Source organism: Tiliqua scincoides, chromosome 8 (genome assembly GCF_035046505.1).
Source record: "Tiliqua scincoides isolate rTilSci1 chromosome 8, rTilSci1.hap2, whole genome shotgun sequence".
NCBI classification, from domain to species: Eukaryota; Metazoa; Chordata; class Lepidosauria; order Squamata; family Scincidae; genus Tiliqua; species Tiliqua scincoides.
The window spans coordinates 44,051,961-44,075,976 of NC_089828.1; the positions used below are offsets into that span (position 1 = coordinate 44,051,961).

General features: G+C 44.0%; 1 protein-coding gene across 5 annotated transcripts; it reads left to right on the top strand.

Annotated features, from left to right (window-relative positions):
* Positions 1–5: 5 nt before the first annotated feature.
* LOC136658730 (hydroxyacylglutathione hydrolase, mitochondrial) lies at positions 6–22,938 on the top strand. Of its 5 annotated transcripts, XM_066635576.1 has the most exons (11): positions 1,193–1,252; positions 3,201–3,323; positions 5,626–5,689; positions 10,540–10,721; positions 12,731–12,795; positions 13,753–13,870; positions 15,756–15,864; positions 16,856–16,959; positions 18,366–18,467; positions 18,942–19,021; positions 19,795–22,938. In XM_066635576.1, exons 4-11 carry the CDS (start codon positions 10,617–10,619, stop codon positions 19,892–19,894), a joined length of 783 nt encoding a protein of 260 aa, XP_066491673.1. In that variant the 5' UTR covers positions 1,193–1,252; positions 3,201–3,323; positions 5,626–5,689; positions 10,540–10,616; the 3' UTR covers positions 19,895–22,938. The 5 variants fall into 5 exon arrangements, with proteins under 5 accessions (XP_066491671.1, XP_066491672.1, XP_066491670.1 ...); XM_066635575.1 differs by lacking the exons at positions 1,193–1,252; positions 3,201–3,323 and adding an exon at positions 67–167; XM_066635573.1 differs by lacking the exons at positions 1,193–1,252; positions 5,626–5,689 and adding an exon at positions 96–167.
* The last annotated feature ends 1,078 nt before the right edge of the window (positions 22,939–24,016 follow it).

A 24,016-nucleotide genomic window follows, 5' to 3' on the forward strand; every position in this document is an offset into this window, starting at 1 on the left:
AGGCGATTGGCTGGCCGCGGCAGCAGGTCAGGGAGGAAAGGGAAAGGGGCCGGGAGCTGCTGCCCCTGCACCCGACGCAGTGCCTGGGCAGGCTCTGCCTTGGACCATGGTGTATGGGGGCGGACGGAGGCTGGGCAGCGCGCTACTCTTCCTGGGGCTGCGATCGGGTAAGTGCTGCAGCGGGAGGAGGAGGAGGAGGAAGGCAGGGCAGCCTTGCAAGGGCTCGCATGGTCCTGCGTTGCGCAGGGTGGCAGAAGGTCCTGCTTGCTGCAAGCACCTTGGCTGGGCAAGGAGGGTGCCAAAGGACATGCCTCCCCTTGATCCCCCAAAGAGCAGGGCTGGCACCTAGGGGTGCATCTCTCCCAAGGCAGGAAGGAGCTCCCCCTTTCCAGACCCCCCCACCCCCCCCCTTAAGCAGCACGGGACTCTTTCTTTTTCCACGTGCTAACGTCTGTTCCTCTGCCTGGGTTTTTGTTTTCAGTGCATATTTACATTGCAGACCTAAGAGTTTTAATATAAATCATTCCCTCTCCCCCAGGGGACCCTGGGAATTGTAGTTTCGCCTAGAGATCTCTTGCATGGGGTGGCAGAGTGACACTTCTTAGGCTTCTTTTTGGGGGAGGGTTCGGGTGGGGAAGCCATGATGACAGCAAAATGGATATATTGTACAATAGAGATAGAGCTAGTAGAAATATGTGCTGCATGGGAGATTCTGCTGCTCTTCTTGCCAGTGGCATAGCTGGAGGGGGGGTGCAAAGCACTAAGTTGTGCAGAGGAGGAGTGTGTGGGACTCTGGGAGCAAGCGGCAGCTTTGGAAGTGGTATTTGGCCCGGCTGCGCTCTGGCTCATTGCTGAGATGTGTGATAGGAGCAGCCAGAAGAAGAGAGTGCAAGGGTGGGCAGATTGGAGGGGTGGCCAATTTGGGGGGAAGGTGGAAGAGGGGTCCCCCACCTCATATTGCCCATGGAGAGGCAGGGTGACCGGATGTCATAACCTCTAGAGAGGACCAGATACCCCAAAACGTGGGACATCCATGAAAAGTGTAGGACATGACAAAACAAAAACTAAAAACACTCATATATTGATTTCATATGTTTAATTTAAACACTATACTGCAACGATTCTCAAACTTTTAGCACCGAGACTCAACTTTTTAGAATGCAAATCTGTCAGAACCCACCAGAAGTGACGTCATCAAGCTGGAAAATGTTTAACAATCCTAGGCTGCAATACTACCCACACTTACCCAGGAGTAAGTCCCATTTACTGTCATGGTTAAAAACATATACATAGTAACCTGTTAAAACTACAGAGCTGTAACATTTTCCCCAATGCAGTCACATACCATGGTAGCATCAAGTCTAATATATTCAAAATAAAATATTGAGATGAATGGGGACCCACCTGAGATTGGCTTGTGACCCACCTAGTGGGTCCTGACCCACAGTTTGAGAAACACTGCTACACTGTATTACTTTTAATAAATTTAAAACTATAGAAACTCTCTCTTTTCATGTGCATGCATGTGCAAGTATATGTTCCTCTGTGTGAGTTTTTGCTTTACATATAATTTTGATTATAAATAATTTATTAATTATAAGAAGGCTATGTGTTGCCTGCAAGGGCTGCTCACAGAGAAAAGGAGGACACTTAAGTTCTGGAAAAGACATGAGGCTGGAAAAGAGAACATGTCCTGGAGGAAGAGGGCATCTGGTCACCCTGTGGGGAGAGGGAAGACTCCAAAGGGAAGAATCACTTTGCCTTTCTTTCTTCTTTATTGCTGGGCAAGTGGCGACCTGGATTGAAGCAGCAGTTCCAATCCATCAGGGGAATTATTTACCTGAGCTGAATAGTACCAGAGTGGTTCATGGTAGTTTCCATTTCAGATAGAAGTCATTGGCTAATGTGGGGTTATGAAACTAGACAGGAGAGAGATGTTTGGGCTCAATCCATCAATTTGGGCACAAGACTTTTTCAGGGCTGTCAGTTCCAATCAAGCTTTAAATGCAGTTTGAAAGCCCCTCTCCAGTTGATGTGTACAGGATACATCTCCTGTATGGCCAGAAACTGCGGACAACATTGCTTACATTGAGCTTCATTCACATCAGAGGTGTCACTAAGGTTTGTTCATTGCTTCACCCCCATGATGGGCCTCCTCCCGTACTAGACCATACAAAATAAATTACAAAGCCATGTGCACAATGTAAATGCAGTGGCATCACTAGGGTTAGTGTTGCCCCCATTAATTTTATTTATTTATTTTACTATAGAACAGTACAGGTCACCCAACAAATTAGTAATCGACAAATAACCCGTGGCCAACTTGATGACACTTACAGGACTGAATAAGAGTTCTAATATTAACTCTGGTACATAGAAATGAAAGCTGACTCATACTAACACCTTATTGGTTCCCCACTGTGTCATAATAACACCCTCCTTGGCTCTTGGAACAATCAGTCTCATTGGTCAGTTTGGAGTTTAAAAAATCCATTTTTTTGTTATGTAAAGCATGTGTTTCTCTTTTTCTGGTTACTTGGCTATAACTTTTGATAGGATACAGATATTTCAAGGGCTTTTGTTTGTGTGTGTGTGTTTCCACTTCCTTATTAGACATCCATGCTTGTTTGTTATAAACACAGCCTCTCTTTCACTGCTGCCTTAACACTGTCTACTCTCCTGTATGGAAAATGCCTAAATTGAAACCCAGTTTCAATCCCCATGTTGTGTGATCAGTGGTGCTGTGTTTGGGACAGAGTCTGACTCATCTTTGAGGATTTCATTGTTGTGATGCAACCTGCTGGTTCACTCCCTTAGAAATTGCCAGCTGTGGCTCTTCCTTTCTGCTCAGGCATGATGGAGGGGTGGAGTCCATGAAGATTTTTGTATAGAGCTGTTTGACACCAATGAATTTCCAGTCTCCTCCATGATGTCTGTGGCATGATGTCTAACAGCTTTGTGATCCAAACTGCAGTAAAAGGGGTTATAGTCAAGAATCTTTAGGATGAATGGGGACAACTCCAGTTTCTTCTGACTTGCAAGGAGCCTCATTTAAACTTCTCATCCTCTTGTCTCCCTCTGCCCCTCCCTCACCACTAAACAAAAAGGAAAATGAATGTTTGGCACTTTTCTATGCAGTCTTTCACTTTCACATTCACTACCTGGCTTGTTTTTGAGGCCCTGTAAATTCTTGTTTCCAGTGTGACAGTGTGACTTCATAGCTTGAACTGCTGGATTTATGCTCGTAATGGAGAACTGGTGGCATAGGAGGTGCCCAGGAAAAATGACATTCTCCCCCATCCTGCTTTTGGGGCACCCTTGTGGTAAGCCAGCCTTGCTGACAACACAACATTCTGGGACAGCAGGGTGGATGGGCGGAGACCAGTCCAGCTGGATTGGGGAGCTTGCAGAGGTTGAATAGTCATCCCAGTCTCTTTATTCTTTTCTGGACTGGAAAAGAGGAGGCTGTATAACTTCATGCCCCATAGATTACTGGGCAGGAAGGAAGATCCTTTGTTACTTACTTGGACCATTCAAGACCTTGACAACAGGTTTGTCAATAATCCCTTGCCTGATTACCTGTGGTGGGTCACATCACCTTTGGTGTCAACAGGTGGATTTGCATAAATATGTGCAGGCTGATATTTAGGATATTCATATACTACTGGGAGGTATACTAGGTTGTGTTGAACTGGGATCAGTTGCTCACCCTCCTACTGGCTATGAGAGAGCCACTGCATAAAAGGGGCCTCACTACCCAGTTACCAGAAATGGTAGCATTTGTGGACTTCACATTGCTTTAAGGAGACCTGGAATATGCAGTGCTGTGCACCTTTTGGATTTTTGGGAAATGGGTTCTGCTCCTTAATTCCAGAGTACGTTTATCTGTTTGATTTCCATACAAATTGCAGAGTAAGGAAAAGCAAGAAAATGTCGGCATGACAAAAAAGAACCTTGGAATTTACAGTCGTAACATCAAAAGTGTCATGTTCATTGGTGGCAGTGCTTTTAGTGTGTTGAACATCAAGAGCATGGAAAAATACCTAGCAGAGGCTTCTATAACCTTTATTCCTGAGGGCAGCAGTGGGTGTTTGTTCACGTTACACGATGCTCAGGTTCAGTTGATTGTCTGATCAATTTGCAAGGAGCATAACTGATTATTTTTGCACTCAGCTTCATAACTGGCATCAGTAAGTTCAGCAGCTGTCTGCAGTTCACCATTGGTCTTTTTAGTTTTAATGGCCAGTGCGGCTGGCTCATTCCTCATAACTGTGGTGTGATCCAGGAATGGAAGGTAGGTGCTACCTTACTGAGAATGATTGTGTGAAGGATGTCCTTGACATGGGTTTCTGTTTTTTGGGGGGATGCTTGGTGTGTATGTTATCAAGTCAACAATACGGCATTTTTAATTTTACAAGCTAGTTGTGGTATCATATGGTATTCATCACCTGTACAACAACCCTATGAGTAGACTGTTGTCTTTCCCATTGTGAAGATGGGGGAACTGAGGCTGAGAAGGGAGTTGCTTACTCAAGGAATCCATGGCAGAATACCCAGCTTTCCAAGAGCCTATAATTTCTGTCCATGGAATTTATACTAGTGCTCAGTGTGAAAAACTCTAGGAGCTAGTGTGGTACAGGGCCTGGGAAGACCTGGGTTCGAATTTTGCTCGGTCACTAGCTCAGTAAGAAAATTGAGGTGAGCCATGGTTTTTTCTATCCCAGACCCCAGTCTATCACATGGGACTACTAAATGTCAGGGCTGCTTTTGAGACAGGATTATTGAGACTTTACATAAAAGTCTGAAAAAATGCACAATGAAAGCCCTAAACATAAGAACATAAGAAGAGCCCTGCTGGATCAGCCAAGGGTTCATCTAGTCGATCCTGCTGCATCTCACAGTGGCCCACCAGATGCCTCTGGGAGCACTCAAGAGAACATGATATCTGTATCTTTTTACCACTCCCTTGCATCTGGCATTCAGCGATAAGCTAGGTTACCTCTAAAAGCCGGAGGTTGTATATAATCTTCTTGTCTGGTAACCTGTGATGGACTTTTCCTCCATAAATCTGCCTAATCTCCCTTTAAAGGCATGTAGGCCAGGTGCCATCATCACATCCTGTGGCAAGGAATCTCACAGATTAATTACATGCTGGTAAAGAACTATTTTTTAACTCTCCTGCCTATCAGTTTCAGTGGAACCCCCTGATTCTTGTGTTGTGCAAAAGGGAAAAGAACTAGAATTGACTGTATGTTCTTTCCATGCTACAACTGTTTTTTTGGGTGAGGGGGGGGGATTTGATTACTGGTAATAAAAACTGGAATAAGAGAAGCAGTTCTCGGAAAGAGGACTTGTGTCTTGGGAGAGGAACAGGTTCTTCTGCTCTGGGAGAAACACCTCTGTCAGCAGAGGCATTCCTCTGAAGGGGTTTGTGGGTGATTCAGCACATTTTGGATTAAGTTGTACAGTGTGATATAAGAAAACTGCTCTTGGAGGATAAAGAGAAGACCTGATTGGCTGAAGCAATTTCATAAGTGGAACCCTGACGAAGACTTTAGACTCTTGATGTAAACTGGCGTGTCTTTCTAAATCTGCTGATTCTTCCCTTCCTCTTTGCCCTTGTAGTTGCTGTCTTCTACTGCCTGCCTTCCCTCTACACCTGCTCTTTAGAGGTGTAACTGCCAAACAGGTGAGGAAAGATTGGGAGAGGGGTGCATTGGGTTAGCCAACATTAAAGCAGAATTGGAGGAATTTGTGGTGTCCCCTGTCGCAGCAGCTCTGGCTCATTGCGGGGGGAGAAAGTTAACAGTTTGCATTGAGGGTCTAGCTGCCAAATGCAGCATTGGGAAAGACCTGGCCTCCAGAACAGAGTAGCAGTGACCTTGGGATATTTGCCTTTCCTTGTAACATGCAACTTGGCTCACTTTCAGGAGTAGGGCACAGGTATCATGATCATTAACACTTGAAAGGTCCTCTTTAAACTTTGCATCAATTGATTATTTGTAGGTCTCTTCTACTACCAGTCTTGCAGCAATTGTGTACTGGGTTTTTTTTCTAATGCCCTAAATAGAGATCTGATTTGGGCATGTTTTTCTGAATTTTATATATAGCTGCACAGCAAACAAAACTAAAAATATATCTTATATTAATTTTATGTGCTGTATAAATTCTCAAGTATTATAAATTCTCTAATAGTCACAAGTATTTGAACTGAAATATTTTATTAGGAAAACATTAAGGAACACATTGTATGTAGTGGAAATATTATATTCAAACCAGTACAAAGCTTTATATAGAAATTATTATTATTTATTTGGAATACATGTGGAAGTGTAAGAGCAACATACAATAATGTTATATACAAACATTTCCAACAACTCCAGCTCAACTCCCCCCCCCAAAAAAATTAGACCCTGCTTTCTGTGTTTCCTAGAAGTGAAATCAAAACTAATTATAATATTTGTTTTGTTTTCATTTGCAATCCAAGATGGAATACAAAATTTTAGATTTGACTGCAAGTCAAAGCAAAACCAATCAGATAAATTTATAACTTGGTTGGGATTATTATGTGCAATTTGATTTCATTTTAAATAACCCCCACTCCGCTTTGCAAGTCACAAGCCTGTGCATGTGTGAGATGGACCCATGTACGCATACACGCACAGACAAAAAGAAAGTAGGGATAAAAGTAAAATTAGAACCCTGAAACTACACGCTTTGCCTATACTGTATTGGTACTAATTCCTTTCTCTGCGTTGCTTCGTAAAATGAATTTAGTAGTGTTAGGCTACAATGCTATATCCATTTACCTTGGAGTAAGTCTCTCTAAACTCAATAGGACTTACTTTTGAGTAGACATGTACTGTTAGGGACAATTTTCCATAGAAGAATTTAGTAAGGGAAAATTTTCCATCACTTCAGGTTTGTCACGCTCATGAAAAATGTGACATGTGAACATAAAACATTTGACAGGTGTATCAATCAGTCAATAAGTTTGACAGGTCTCCCTTAGTCCCTCAGTGTTTTGTGCTTGTGAAAAATGTACCACCATATTTCAAGGAATTGATTGTAGGAGTAAAGGTCATGTGGTGTGTGACTTGTATTCTTTTATATTTAAATTCCAGAGGGATGGTGACATGCAGCTGTTGACACAAAAATAGCAGACGGCCTTTTATTCACACCTTGAAAATTGTAAAGGTTTTTTGAAATATTACTGTGCTACTTAAAGCTGTGAGATAAACACAAATGCTCTTGGGCAACAGGCACAACGTTCCCTGTAAATGTGCTCTACCCAAGAGAACAAGTGAATGATCAGTCAGAACACAGGCTTTGACCTCTGTTTTGTATTCTTTTTACCCAATCAGAATGCTTCTTTTTTTTCCCCCAGGGAGGTCGCTAGATGCAGGAGAGGTGTTCTGTGTGAATTTACACTCATGAGGAAGGTGTTTTGTGCATCACACCAACAGAAACTTAACTAGGGTGCAGTCTGAGGTGCACCTGATCTGGGTGCTATGCTAAGGGGAGGGGCGCATGACTACCCCCATCCTTGACCCTAGTTATGGAGGAGGCACTGGTGGCTTTGGGCCCCCCCTTCCTTCTCCTGTGGAGGCCCTCCTTCAAGGTCTGCTCAAGCAATACTTTATGCCTCTGCTCACTAACCTTCTTACCTTCCTACCATGCTGTGTTTAGAGATTTAAATGAAGGTGACTGTCAAAGAGTTTAGAAGTCCAGTAGTGTGCAGGCTCTTTCTCAACTGCACAGAGTTATTAAAAGATACAGGAAAGAAATGTGCATTATTGGGAAAGAGAGCACACATTATCATCAACCCTGAGAGTCTTCGCTTAGATGTTCATAGCCTGATGCGCTGTGCTTAACTGGAGCAAAAATTGAAAGACTGGACCATATTCCATAAGGCAGTGTTTTCTCAACCTTTGTCTCCTGATGCACCACTCCTCATGGCCTAATTATCTTAAGTACCTTGTCATTGCTACTTACTTCTGAGTTGGGAAGCCTAATGCAGTGCTACAAACAAGAGGCTCAGGATAAGTGGATGGGCTTTTTCAAGCCTGAAACCACGTGTGAAACCGTGTGCGGGAGCTCTGCCTGCCGAGCTACTGCTGTTTGTAGCATCATGTCACAGTCTTGCTGCCGGGCAGTGGGTGTCTTCTGGGACCCAGGAGTACCACTGAACAACACCTTAAGTATCACCGGTGGTATGCATACCACTGGTTGAAAAACACTGCCATAGGGGAAATGCCCTTTTCTGTCTGAACTCCTGGTAAACTACTACAAGTCAATAAAGACAATAAGCTGGACTCCATATAAGGCAGCTTCCTCTGTTATGTATATACTACATAGGAATTCTACCAGTTAAATGGATTATTATGTACCCAAATGTTTCTCCTTGCACAGCGTATAATGATTGTGTCTTTGTGTCTTTTCCACTCATCATTGTCAGGCACTATATTTTCTCAACAGTCAGTATTGTCTCATATGTCAGTAGTAGCTGGCAGTCTAGCCCTTTCATCCAGCAGCAAATGTTGGCTTTTTAATTCTGCTGTAGTTTTTTTGTTGTTCTTTTCTTGTTTTGCAGGTGGCAAAAGTGTTTGTTTTAAAACTCTAATGGTCATTAAAACTGTGCATAGGTCTGTTGGTCCAAGGGGCGGGAAATCCCAAAACTACATTCTAGAAATTTCTGTATGAGAATTAACCAAAGTGACACGCAATCTTAAGGAGGTTTCAAGAACTCTTTGTAAGAGTCTTAGGATGCAGTGCAGGTAAGGAGGAGCTGTGCAGACTTAGGGTGATGAGGTTCTCTAGGATCCTGTCGACATCTTCTCTTCTTCATCTCAAAAGCCTTGAGTTCCACCTGAGGTCACGCTGGCTGCCTAGTGAGGCTAATTGGTGTGAGTCCTGCATAATGGCTTATAAACTGCTGACTGGGGGCTATTGCACTGCACCCATCCTTACTTTTTTGCATTGTTTAACATCAAGCCTGGAACTCCTGTGAATTTGAAAGCTCCAGGATTGCTGTAAAGATATTACTAGAATATTGCTTCTAAATTCAAAATAGACAGGATCTTGAGCCTGATCATAGCCACAATTAATCCTAGCTACTCAGATACTGTTTTGGAGTTATGTTTTCCTTTCTTTACATGTATGGATAAGGCAGACACTTTTTATGTGCATTCATCTGAGAGTTCCCCTGCTGAAAATCATCTCCCAATGCTGTGTGCCCTTAAAAGGGCTCTCTGTAGCAAATATCATGAGGTGTGTGTCACTTTCAGCAGGGAAAGGGTCAGCTCCTCTGCCCTAACATGCTGCAAGATTGCCCGGCTCCACAGCTGCTTTTTATGAAAGACATTTCTGATTTTCAGCAGACTTCTTGAAAAAGTACATTTAGGCTGAAATCCTATGCATGTGTACTTCACATACTTCTGAGTATATGAGACATCTGAGTAGACGTGCATTGGATTGCACTGTTGGGTAGCATGCTATTTCAGTTAAGTTTCATTTTGAATAAATCCAGCAATGAGAACCAAGGAGAGAAATTGCCAAGGAAAATGGTGGTTGTGTGTTATGTATGCAAGTTATGCAGGATCGAAATCCTGCATAACTGATTGGCCCAGACTTATGGCTGGCCAATTGGGTGATGGATCAAAATCCTACCATCCGATTGGCCCTCTAGTTAATGTTTCAATTGCACCAATCATAGGGAGTCTGGGCGGAGCTAAAGGGTATAAAAGCCAGGGGTGTTTGCCTTGTGTCAGATTCATTCAGATTCATTGCTAGGTTCTGTTCTGAAGATGGAATAAATGTATTGAGCTGTTATCACTATGCCTTCCTTTATTTGCATGGACCCACTATATAACATTGTCCCTTCACTTTGGAAGTTGAATCGACAAGGTGCTGTTGAGATGGAGGAGAGGAAGGGGCAGGAAGACCAGAGAAGAGCAGTTTGATTCCCCCCCCTTCAAGATTTCTGTTCAAAAATTGAGAATTTTGAGGATTTTCTTGGCACAAGGATTTCAGAATAGATAATCTGGCCATGCTGCAGGGAAGAGGGAATGGTAATGAAAATCATTTTGTCTGTAAGATAGATACAACTTTTCTCTTTCTCCCTCAGAAAGGTGATAGAATGTTGGTCTTGGACTGAGATAAGACCTCAGTTTGAAATCCTGCTCAGCCATGAAACCAGCAGAGTGACCTTGGACTGTTGTGAGGAGGAGATAGGATAAGACCAAAAAATTCCAAGACTGGTTGTGTGAATTGACCTCCAGTACCAGGCTTAAGGACATCTGTACTTAAGGTGTTCCCAGAATGCCTCCTGAAGATCACTTCCTTTTGTTCTCTCAGATTCTTGCCTCTCTTTGACTGTTAAACTGTCATCCTATCTCGCAATTCTCTCCTTCTGAGCCAAACTACTCCTTCATTAGGTCACATAACTGACTTTGCCCAGGGTATTATGGCTACTCTCCCAGTGTGGCCCTCAGGTCCAATCCTTCACTAAAAGTTGCCATTTTTGTTTGTGCCTCGCAGGTTTGCCACATCTTCGAACCAGCTTCCTCCATACAGAGTTTGAGAGAAGACCGTCCAAGCTAGTCTCGCAGGCCAACATGAAAGTGGTTCTCCTTCCAGCCCTCACAGACAACTACATGTACCTCCTCATTGATGAGGAAACCAAGGAGGCTGCCATAGTTGACCCTGTGCAGCCCCAGAAGGTACCCCTTCCAGACTGGCCCCCTTTAGTATGTTTGTTTACGTGTGTGCGCATATGTGCGTATGTAGAGGGTCAAAATGTGAAGCCACAGTTTTGATTGAAGTGTTTGTTGATAGGAAGTAGCTTGGGATAGTTAAGAACCTGGAAGCCAAGTTTTGGGGGCTGGGGGTTCGCCCTGATGGTGTTGAGTTGAGTTCTGGAGTTGAACTAAGACCTGGAAGATCCAGGTTCAAAAATCCCAGCTGAGCCATGAAGCTTCCTGGGTGATCTTGGGCAAGTTACTATCCCTGAGCCTAACCCACCTCACTGAGTTGTTGTGAGGACAAAAGGAGGGAAGGGACTATGTTCCCCACCCTGAATTCCTTGGAGGAAAGGCAATATAAACTTGTAATTAAATAAAGATATAGACAAGAATGTTCATATTTGAGGAAAGAACGAGGTATACTTTGGCTTCAAATTATAGAGGCTGGGTACAACATTGAATCTGCTAAAAATTTAGTGGTACATTTAAAAATTCAATTTTCTCAGGATGTTGTGGGGGACAGTAAATTAGGATTTGGCCATTCAAGGAAACAGTTGATTTCAACACAGCGTCTGCAGCTGCCCTTAGGGCAGCCATTTTCAACTACTGCGCCATGGCATGATGGTGTGCCATGCATGATCTGCTGGCATACTGCAGGAGTTTTGGGGGTCATATATTAGTAGGCCATCAGCAGTGGACCACCCATAGGAAGAATGGGGCAAAAGCCCCAGGCGCGGAGCTCGTGCACCTCCAGGACTGCGCAGGAAGCTCTAATGTGGCTTCCGACATGGTTGGAAACTGTGCTTCTGGATTTGTGGAAGCACAGTTTAAGACTGTGGGGAAGTCACAGATGGTTTCTCCCGTCGGTCCTGGAGTCACACGAGGCTCTGTGGCGATCCAGGTAAGTGGGGGGGAGGGGTGACGGCTTCACAGCGCTTTGTCCCAGGGCGCCTTGAGGGGAGGTCCGCCACTGAGGGCCATTAGGGGATGTGAGCCCCTGGCTGGCAGTGTGGTGTGCCTTGTCAATTGTCCAAAAACTGATGGTGTGCCCTGACAATTTTAGTGCTTTCTCAGTGTGTCATGATATGTAAAAGGTTGAAAATTGCTGCTGAAAATTGCTGGATGAAAATTACTGGTTGAAAATCCAGGGTATATCCAAGTAACTTTCAACTTTAAAAAAAACAGTGACAACCTGCTATTGGTGCTTGATTACTGGCCCAAATAGCTCCTTACATTGTGACTTGACGTGGGGAAAAATTCTTGGAATGAAGATAGTGGAGGATGCATCCTGCCAGGTTTTTAAGTGTTGCAGTGGCTTCTGTATTTTCCGGGCACAATTTACAATGTTGATTTTTCCTATAAAATCTTGAACATTTGGCACTGGGGTTTCTGAACACCTGCCTGCTCCAGTACAGCAGTATCTCCAATAAAACTGCCTTTAGTTCTGTTTTGCTACAGCACTCTTCATGCCAGATTGATTGACAATCATTGGAACCAATGGGAGCAGTGTTTTCATTAGAAGGACAGGATCATTTTGCTCCCACTACCTTCAATGGCATCTCCTCTAGCCATTGAGGAGAGTCATCCTCTAATGGCATCTCTTCTAGTTTCACACAGCCAGTGGCCACCTACATTTTGGGGACACTGAAGCTTGAATGGTTAACATGTGCTGTCAAATTGTAAATAATGTCATTACAAGTAATGGCATTCCCACATGAATGGGGTCACCACAGAATCCGAGAGGTTCACCTCAAAATCCTTTGGAGCATTGCCAAGCGTCCTGGGATGCACCTCTTGGATGACGATCACACCTTCATTGGCACCCCTTGAGACATTTCTTTTCTAAAATGACCATTTGCATCTGTTCAGTTGGGTCAGGCCTATCAAGAGGTCAGCATAGTTTCCCAAAAGGAACAGGGACAGTAGATTGTGACTAAAGCTGTTGTGGTAGAAAGGCTAACCCTTTCCTTGTCCTGCTTTTCTTATAGGTTGTGGATGCAGCCATAAAGCATGGGGTGAAACTTACCACGGTTCTTACTACGCATCACCACTGGTAACCCTCTTTTTGTGTGTTGATTTAAAAAAATAAATGTATAAGTGACCTTGCGCCAGGAATATATACTGTTTATAGGGTCAAGAAGCTCCTTTTTCCTTGCACACAGCTAGAAGCTTTTCCCCCCTCTTCCCTCTAGCGTGCCAGGGCTTAATGGATCAAGGAAACTGATGTCCAGAAGCATAAAGAATTTTTTTTGTGGATAACTCAAGTCAAATCTACCCTGACATTTCCACCAGTTTCAAGTCTGCTCAATTGCCATGGCTTCCCATCCAGAAATCTCTGGCAATTACAGTCCCCAAAATGAAAAAAATTTCTATGAGAAAAGTGCTGGGGCTTGCACAAGTTGATAATTTCCAGGGTTCTTTTGGAGAAGCTGTGGCATCTGAACCTGTTTGAGTTTGGTTTCAAAACTAGCTTAAGTTTGAGGCCTTGATGGTTGGGTTTTTTGGGTTTTACATGCACTCAAGGTCACTATGATTGGGATCAGGAAGTGACAGGTTCAGATGCCACAGCTTCTCCAAAAGAACCTTTTGGGTCAGGTGTGATTGCCTAGACACGCAGTTCTTCTCTCCTGCTTCCCCCCACAAGTGCTTTTCTGCTGTGTGGCTTGGCTCACTTGTGTGAGTCATCTGAGGCTCTTTGCTCAATGAGTTCTGTTTAAGATGGTCTTAAGCAGGGGTGTCAAACTGATTTCATACAGTGGGCCGAATAGCATTCATGGTACCTGCTGAGGGCTAGAAGTGACATCATTAAGCAGGAAGTGTTGTCATTAAACAGATGGGAGCCAGGATGGTGTCGTGGTTCTTGTGTTGGACTTAGACCTGGAAGATCCAGGTTCAAATCCCCACTCAACCATGAAACTTGACTGAATAGTCATTGTCTTCATGTGCATTGTACGAGGATGCATCTTGTGTGTTTTCATAGCCTCCAAAGTCTGACATTTTGACCTTCTAGGGACCATGCTGGTGGCAATGAGAAACTTGTAAAGATGGAGCCGGGGTTACAAGTGTACGGGGGAGATAGCAGGGTTGGAGCCCTCACGCAGAAAGTCTCTCATCTTATGTCATTTCAGGTAAAAATAAAAGGGGGGGAACATGTTTGCCCAAACACCCTCTGAAACACATTCCATCAGAGTGCTGATGCGCGCAAGTGCCCTGCGCATAGCAGTTGCTTTTTTTTTTTTTCCTTTGCGCTTGACAGCTCTCTGCTTGCAGAAGATAGGATGCCTGGCTTGACATTATGGGTCATTCACATGGTCAACTGCATGATGCACATGGGAGTGACTTGAGTTATGCAAAACGGTCTCTTCTACTCATGCCAAGCAAGCTATGTGATGGTCACAAGCATGGAGCTGCCATGGGAAATGGAGAGAGAGAAAAGCATCTGCCCTGAGCAGGGGAATCTGCCTGAAGATGCATGACAGCATCTGTCCAGCAGAAGATGGCCACTGGCTGCAGGAACCTCCCAGGGGACCCAATTCAGTCAAAGAGCCCAAGATTGCATCACTTTTGAGGTTCCGGCTTCCTCCGTGCATCATTTTGCGGCAAAAGTCTGCATTTGGACAGAAGATAGTCAAGTCAGTTCACATGATAGCCTCTTGACAAGCCCCACATGTGCAAAGGGCAAGGAAAGCTGCTGCTTCTCTCTTTGCTACCTGCAAGCACAGCAAGGAGGTATCTGCTGCTGCATACGCAGATCTGGTGTGGTAGCCTCTGGGCAGAAGGCACACTTGAGCAATGGTGGTTTGCTTTGGTTTCTGGGAGAAGTAGAGGTTGACCTGTTTTTGAGAGTTTTCAGTCAGAGGCTTGCCATGTTAACTGGCCCATGGATATATCTCATAGGCAGGGGGATATTTTGAGCTAGATCTACTTTTTCTGGATGTGGGCGTGTGCAACCTGTGGAGTTGTACAGAATTCTTTATTGGGCAGAATAGATTGTTATTCTTAGCTGTTATTTACTTTGGGTACTAGTGCAAGGGGTTTGGGCAGATGGAGACTCAGTTGCAAAACTTTTTTTTTAAAGGCTCTCGTACCTAAGAGATCCCAATCTAAGAGTTGGGTTACTAATTCTCTGATGGGATAGACACCATGGCCTGTAGCCAACTGTGAGCACCTTCGTCATCCTTTGGTGTGTGCTTCAATCTCAAACAATGTGAATATGTGGCCTTTATAATTTTTTAACACCATTTTTCATTGTGTACGTGTAGTGCTGAGTGCAACTGCAGCAATTACTCCATCTTAATGTACACGTCTGTGTATGTTTGTATTCAGTGCCTTTTGAAAAAGAGCTGCAAAATTTAAAACCCAGAGTATTTTCTACCTCTAAGCTCATTTTTCTTTTGCATCTTTTGGATATTTTCTCTTATTTTTGCTGAGTGCCTTGTGAGGGCGACCAGGGCAAAACAGCAGCAAGGTGTTTTGGTGTTAGGGTCCTTTGACTTCCAACCACAGAGATTTACCAGTGTAGATACTCTGCAGAAGTGTTCTACGACCTCTTTTGTTTCAAGCCCGTTTTAGATCCTATTCTGTTTTAAAATGGATTTTGTGATCACTTTTCACTCATTGTTAAGTCTGTCCATCCCCCCAGGAAGGAGCTATCTGGTTCATGTACATGACTGAATTGTTTTCTTCACTCAGAGTGACAAGAATTGTTTTTGACATAGCTGAGAATAAATGATTTCCATTCTGCTCGATGAAGCGTTCTCTACAACCTGAGAGTGTGCTTACTCCTCCACCACTGAAACAGTAGCCTGACTCAAGATACCTCCTGAACTACTGAGTAAGGCTTACAACAGATCAGAGTTGCTGGGTCGCAAAAGCTTCCAAGGTGCTTTTTCTTACTTGGCTGCTGTCCACCTTTGTGGGTGTTTCAAGCTGTGTTGTGCCGAGAAGTGCTGCTTTCAGAGTGCTTTCATGATACTCTAACTTTAATGACCTGAGCTCTTCTCTCTTTCCCAGGTGGGCTCTCTCCAAGTGAAATGCCTTTCTACTCCCTGCCACACTTCTGGACACATCTGCTATTATGTGACAAAGCCAAATAGCTCGGAGGTGCCCGCCGTGTTCACGGGTGAGGTTTTGGGTGGAACTGGGCGTGCCGGGGCTGCAGCCCTCCAACCATTTCCATGTGGGCATTCCAGCACCACAGCACCGATGTAAACAATTCGTGGAAGGCAGGGTACTTGCAATGTACTTTGTTTCCAGTGCACAAGTCTCTAGAATATGTCTGTGTACTCTCCTGATCTTGGGAATCCCATATGAGAGAGTCTTTTTGCCAGAACCTCCACTCTGAGAGCTTGAACTTCAGATGAAACTGAAACTCTGCAGACAATGCCCAGTGTATGCTTGACCCTTTCTTTTTAACCATGGTTGTGAGAATTAGGAACTGCATTCTGATGCTAATTGGGTGTTATAATTTTATCTCCCTTTGCCAGAAATGTTTAGTGATAGAGCCTTTCATGCTCTTATGGTGACTCTTCAGCAGCTTCAAACTTTTACTCCTAATATTAAATTTTTCCTTGTCTCCACTCTGTCCCAACACTTTCTTCCTAACTGCTCCTTAAGGTTTCTTCTTGCCCTCTCTGTTTTGTTCAGGGTTTCTTACTACCTGTCACTGAGACCCTTTTCCTGGAATACCCCTTTTTTTGTTTTTCAAACTGATTCTGTCTTGGAGGCCGCTTTGGATTGCAAAGCTGTCCCCTTGTACTATCAAAACCTCACCTCCCTTGGTCTTCCATGACCCTGATTTCCTCCCTGCCACTAGAAGAAAAAATTTCTTAATTTCTGGAGACTTTTCTTTCTGTCTTTAGATGAGCAAGACTGTGTGGATTGAAAATCCGTAGGCAGGGGCTGTATCTCTTCTTATGCACCATAAAGCACCTTGCAAACTCTGCTAAATAAGAGTTTAGGGCTAGTAGTCCTGAACTCTAATAACTTGTGCTGCTGTTAAGCATTTTCTTTAGTTCTGGCAGTGTGTCAGGTGCTGTACAGAACATAGACTTGATATTGCCCTCAACACGGAGATTGAACTACGCCAACACTCTGTTCTCTCTCCTCTCTAGGGGATACACTTTTTGTGGCTGGCTGCGGAAAGTTCTTTGAAGGAACCCCTGATGAAATGTACAAGGCCCTGGTTGAGATCTTGGGGCGCCTCCCACCTGAAACGGTACTATACAGATTACCCCTCCCCAAAAGAGCATCAATATTAAAGACTATCTTAACAGTCATTTCCTTTCCCCAAGGAATCCTGGGAGCTGTAGTTCTGTGAGGGACCCCTTGGGAAATCTTAACAGAAAATTCTTTGGCAACTTTGCAACAGACAGTTCCCAGGATGCTTTGAAGGAAACCACAACAGTTAAACGGATGGAAAGACCAGTTAGTGTAGGAGCTTTGTCGTGACTTCTGTTCTCTTATGTTCACAAGTCGAGAAACTTCCAGATTACCCAGCTAGAGAGCAAATGACCTTTCCCAGTAATCAACAAATCAGGCCTCTAGATGGGAGATGGACAGGTGTGAATTTAGCTTAGGATGGCTTTTTGGCACTACTTTTTTGGCACTAAGGATCACTTACTGGTGCTACTGAAGGATTTGCAGTAGATCATCAGTGGCTTCTAAACTCCAGTTGTTTCCCAATAACAGAGAGGGTTCCACTCACCTCACCCAAATTAAGCAGTTAGAATCCATGATCTCACATGTCAATTTCCTCTCGTATAAGCAAGTAATTCCAGTGTGAAGCCTATAGGGTACAATTGGCTCTTATACCCACACACAATACTAGCCATTATGATGAATACAGAAAAGATAGGGCCATGTACTCCACTCTGGGGAGGGTGCGGTGATATGTACTTTGAAAGGAAAACTTGAAAACAAGGAGGGAATCTGTTCTCATGTGTGAGTCTGGGCAGGAACCCGCAGTTAACAGTAGCATAGCTAGAAGGGGCAAAAGGTAAGTAGTGCAGGTGTTGGCAATGCATTGTGTAAGTGGCCCCTCCCACTTGCTGCAGGAATAATTTTTGGCAGTGACGGCAATGCACAGGTGCTTGCTGAACCAAATGGCGTCTTCTGGGTGCTGTTGTCACTGCCTGGAATGGCTGTGAAGGTAAGTGGGAGGGGCCACTTATAGGTCGTGTTGTGGCACCTGCAGTACTTACCGCTTTGCCTCCCTATCGCTACGCTACTGGCAGTGGCCCTGGTCTTTCACAGCTCCAGAACAAACCATTCTGGATCTTTTAAAATTGTTTTGACCATCTTATATTAAACTCAGTGTGGCATCCAATATTGAAATGTAGTAATATCTAAAAAGGAATTCTAAAAGTATCTTTATACCCAACAAATACACCCAAATCATATAAACTTATCCTATACTTACATTTGCTTGCCATGAGGGTGCTATATAGGCCTCTTCTTGTTGTTTCCAAACCAGAACATGTTAAATACAGAAATGTCTGTGATTTTTTTTTTTTAAAGTCATAATCTGGCAGTGAACACTAGACAAGACTGACCTAAGATCACAGAATGTGACAAACAGTTGCCTTGTGACTCCCTCCCTCCTTCTGTTTATTTCCTTCCTAGAAAGTCTACTGTGGTCATGAATATACCATCAACAACTTAAAGTTTGCACGGCATGTGGAACCCAATAATAGCGCCATCCAACACAAACTTTCCTGGGCAAAGGCAAGTGGCAAGTGCTCCAGTGGCATTAGTGTATACCTGCAGGGGGGAGGGAACTGTTGCTTCACTACCGCCGGAGGGCTGGACTCCTAAATCAATCCAAAACAGCAGGTGCCTAACTACAAGTGCTTGATATGTAACAAATCATATAACTTTAATTTCCACAACATTTTAGCAAAATGGCATGTGACTAATATGTGCCAGGTGCTGGTCAGTCAGTCCAGTGCCTTCAATGTAATTGGCTGGAACATTGGAAGGTGGAAGCAGCATCTCTCCTTATCGACCCTTTGAGTAAAATCCTGTCTGCCTGCTTTTTCCTTATCTCTTTTTCTTTATACCAAGGGCTAGACTTTTGACTTTGGGTTTTATTTTATTTTTAATTGAATTAAAATTCAGGGGTTGGGCTTGGGATCTCCCTGGAGGACTAGGGTTCCTGTTCATATTCAGAAATCCAGAAGTCATCTTGTTTTTTCACAGGCAAAATATGATAGTGGAGAGCCAACCATCCCATCGACAATTGGTGAGGAGTTCACCTACAATCCATTCATGAGAGTGAGGTAATGTGCATGGTCCAGTTGGATCTCTGGAGGCCTGGATTACAACTGTGTGTGTGTGAGCATATGGAGAGGGTGTGGTGCTTCACAGTGCTTTTGTGATGCATGAGCACACAACATCTGCAGGATAGATTTGCTTTAGCATCAAATGTTAAGAACTACATTTGTTTTTGTTATATATAAACTGCTGTCATGTTTCCCAGCACCTGGTAGTCAGTTAAAGCCTGCCTCTGAGAATGGAGCTCCTTAGCTATGGTGGCCCTTAGCTGCTGATACGGTTGCCCTCTTATGAATGCATCTAATCTCTTTCTAAAGCTTTCTAAGTTAGAGGCTGTTATTGCATCTTGTGGCAGTGAATTCCAGAATATGTGTGCTGGATCTTTTTTCAGTGCTTGTGGTCAATGTGTGTGACAAGTGGTGTAGCTACAGGGTTGGTGGTGGGGCGGTAAGAACTGCAGGCACGACAACATGCTGTGTAAGTGGCCCCGCCCACTCACTCCCAGAATTAGAGCCATTCTGGGCAGCAATGGCAACAAGTGGGAGGGGCTGCTTACACCATGGCTGCTTGTGGCACCTGCAGTGCTTTCCGCACCACCCCCTGTTGCTATGCCACTGGGTGTGACAGGTGTGTGGGTAATATATGTGCTGTAATATTCTCCTGCTTCTATTAGCTTCTGAAATCAAACATCTCTAAAGGTGCACTCAACCTAGAAATTTCCCTGTTCAGCAAACCACATCATAACCTGTATTTCTCCACACACACCCCCCACCACCAGAGAGAAAACCGTGCAGCAACACGCCCGGGAATCGGACCCCATCCGGACAATGGGAGCCATCAGGAAAGAAAAAGACAGCTTCAAGGTGCCAAAAGATTGAAGCCTCACCCCTGCTGCTGTATTGCTGTTTTATTTTTATTTTTTAATTGATTTAATTTAGGAAACAGAAGCTTCATGGCTCTGTTGGAGATAATTCACATTTAGGAATTTTTTATTTTAATTTTGTCTTAAATGAAAATGAAGCACTTTGCTCATGTTGAAGATGTTCTATATGCTATTTAAAAAGTTAAAATCTAATTATTCTTATATATCCTGGATTTCAACCTGTGTGTAGCAGTACTTGTTTTTTTTCCTTTCTGAGTTATGCATGGAAAGTACTTGGAAGGCAGTGGTGGAAGAAGCAATGGCAGAAGAGTTCTACAGTTGTTGATTTTTTTTTTGGGGGGGGGGGGGCTGTTGAGAGAACTCTGTCCTAGCAGGTTTGACTTTCAATGAAATGCAACTTTGCTCAGTCTCTTGAACTGAAAAGTTTGATCCCCCCCCCCCCAGCTTGAAAATCTCTTATAAGAAAATCCAGGTATGCAATGATCACTTTTCATTTGGTATTTTTTTGGCCATGGTCCCCTGCTGCTCAACTCCCCCCACCTTCTTTTTTTCTCTTGGTACTCAGCTGTCAAATGCCCCTTTTTTACAGCTTTGCTCTGAAAACCACACTAGCCAACTGCCTCCCAACAAGTTGTCAATGAGCCTAAACCTCCTCTGGAAAATGTGGCTTCTGTGGGGCAGAAATATTAGCAAAAGTACCCCTCCACTAACCTTTCAGGGGCCACTGCATGTTTCATAAGCCAGCAGCAATGCTACCTCCCTCCCCCCCCTCGAAGTTCAGTGACTGGCAGGTATGGTTTATTTTCTCAGCAGGTTCCAGGAAGTATCACTGTTGCCATCACTCTTCATTGCCTGCATGATGTGGTGCTACATGATAAAGCCAGTTAAGAGTGAGGGTGTTAGTCTCTGCGCTTGTGCTGGAGCTGCCTAGGAAAGGCCCCCCCCCCCCCCCCCAGTCACTAGAACTCCTTGGTGTGCCATTGCTGTGGGTGCTAAATGTGCATGAGAAAAGGATGAGAAAAGGATGACAAAACTTAGGTGTAGGGATGTATTTTGGCTTAGCCCTGACTTCCTTCTCTTAGACTACAACTGCACAGGAATTCTCTAGAAGTGCAACAGAGCAGAAAGTGCTATGCTGAGGGCATGTTTCACAGATCTTGCTGTCCTGTTGGTGCTCAGCAGGCATACAGCGCTGAAATTCTTCCAGATCAAACTCATCGTCAGTGTTTAGGGTGGCGAAAGCACTAAATAAGCAAGGAGGTGGGAGCACACACTAATATGCTTGTAGTGGCCTAACAAGCAATTCATTAACTGAGGGGGAATGTTTGCAATTATCACTTATGTTTTTAAACAGCAATAGTTTATTCCAGCTATACTATAGTTACATCTGTACTGTCGCCACTGACATTTTACTCCATGTTGCTTCTGCAGTGCCCACATGTCAGCCCACTGTGGAGTAAGGTGTCATTGTGACAGCGGAGAGTAAAGTACTGGGGAAGTTGTTGCTGGAGCATTCCTGTTTGGGAATAGTGCTCTGAACGCATCCAGAATAACTGTGCAGCCCAAACTATATGAGTTTTGCCCCTCTAAAGAAAACAAAAACCAGCATGGAAGTACAGTTTCTTTTGGCATTCTATGCTACACCTTTTAAATAAGTTTATTTGAACTGTTTTAACTACCACCACCCTGGCTTCCAACCAAGGAACAGTGGGAGCTGCATAGGAAGCAACCAGTCCCTCAGTTTCCTAGCAAAACTACAAGTTCCAGAGTTCTTTGGGGAACCCTATGAAGATTGCATTGTTTAGCATGATTAAGTGTGACATGCCTTTTTATTTTTAATCTGACCAAGTGGTATTTTCCATACCTTTTCAGAATGAACAACCCATTTCCCAACCTGCTTTGAGCAGCCATTTTTTAGCTGAAAAAATGACATGTAAGGGTACTATAAAAGACAGTAAGGCCCGGTCACCATATTTCAGCTGGTTTTTTAAAATGTCCCCCCTGCCCCACAAACTAGAGTCCTGTGAGTGTCTCTTGACAGTAAGTTCTCAAGATATCCTCTTAGAACTCTGGGTCCCAGGCTGCCTTGCAGGAACCTAGGAATGCTGTAGAAAATGGCAGAAATTTAACACTGATGTGCCGTACATTTGAATGGGGCTGTAGGCTGGCACTCCTACTGTAATGGGTGTGGTCTGTCCTACTATAGGAGCCCCACCATCTACCCACTGCTTTTTAGGAAACCTAGCACATAAGGTAGTTGTTCTAGGCTATACTGACTGTAGGTGGGGCATCATATCTTTGAATGCTCTCATGTGTGTTTGCTTCCTTTCATGTGGAAAACTAGCACATCAAGGAAAGAGGTTTTTTGCACCCCTTCTCCCTCATGTACTAGCTTATTGCCTGCAAAGAGGTATGTGCATGTAGTTACTTTTAGGAGCACATTCCAATATATGACGCTACAGCAGCAGTCTCCAGTGGCTGCTATGGTATATAGCAGCAGTTCCCAAAGTGGTGGGTTGCAACCCACCACGGGAACCAGTAGCAGGGTATTCCATTAAGGGAAGTGGCCTTGCTCCACCGACAGCAACTGTGCTGCAGTGACCACAGCTCCATCACTACTAAGGGGCTTGTTTTTTACCTGGGTGAAGAGCTGACCTCTTGCAGGCTCCTGGAGGCTTGCAGCCCCTTCCAATGTACTCCATGGCTGCGTAAATAGCCCTTATCTCTGAACAGCAGCTACTTCCGTTTCACATGAAAGGAGGATATCGGAAGGGGCTGCAAGCCTCCAGGAGCCTGCAAGAGGTCAGCTGTGCCCCTCAGGTACAAAACAAGCCCCTTAGTAGCAATAGAGCTGTTGTCACTGCAGCACAGTCACCGCCCCCCTCCCTCCCATGAAAATACAAACCCTGTAGGGGTTTGGGAACCACTGGTAGAGAGGTCTTTACATCTTCTACTTCATTCTGTATGGTGACAGCCAGAGCATTTAGTTCAAATACAAGAAAATGTCCTACCTTGTCAATAAACATCTCTTGCACTTAACTGTGGTCCTGTCATTCTTGGAACCAAGATTTCTACCAGCAGGAAAGAACTGAATGAGCATAAAACAGAAGGCTGCTTCTTACACCCTGATACATGTCTGCCTGTTTCTTGTGCCTGTAGCTGGAGCTAGGACCGGCAAAATATTTTCCAAAGAACTATGGCAGCTTAAATCCCAAGCTGCGGTATAAGGTTGCCGTCTTTGCTGTAGAACAAGAGACCTTTGAGCAGATATTCATAGGATTCCACAGTAAGTTTAGGAAATGAAGTTCACAGAAGTTTTGACACACGTGTATTCAGAATCCTTCTCCTGACCAAGACACAGGGATTGAGTTAGAATTTAATTAAACTTTTAAAAAATAAATATATCAAAGCAAAATACTGAAATACATAAAAGCCCTACAATGGACAAACACAGAAGACAGAAACTAGAGATAGCCTATTCTTACAATATATATTAACCTGAATTGAAAGAACACAGACAACAGACATAAGACCTCTCTTACCACAAGAAGTGCCATGCATTTCCAGTCCAATCATTTCAAAAGACTATGGGAGCCGTTTGCCACACATTTGTCATGGCACCCATATATGCAGTGAGTGAATTGCTCTCTTATGGCTTTTGAGGCAATACAGTTACCCTTTTTTGAAAGTTTCAACTTGTGCAAGAATAATAAGTTTAGTACACAAAATCCTCTATATAGCATGAGCAGCTCATCCCATGCCTCCTAGTCTCAGCTTGCATCTTACCCCAACTTTCCATCAACAGTTGGGCATGCATTGTCCTGAGACCACTTGTCTGATTTGCAGTAAGTGCAAAATGGAAAAACAAAACAAAACAGAATTGCACAATCACATTACTTGGAAACCTTTTGTCTTCACTCAAAAACTCTACATTTGTCTCACAATTCAACCACACTAAAGGCTCCCTGCTCTGTATCCGCAGAGGATATGTTCCTGCTGCTACTATAGAAACTGGACACTGCATATAGTAGCAAACTCCACAAGGAGCAGTTCACAAATTGCCCCCCCCAATTGGGGGTTGGAGGATTGAAAACACAATGTTCCAACCCACTTCCTG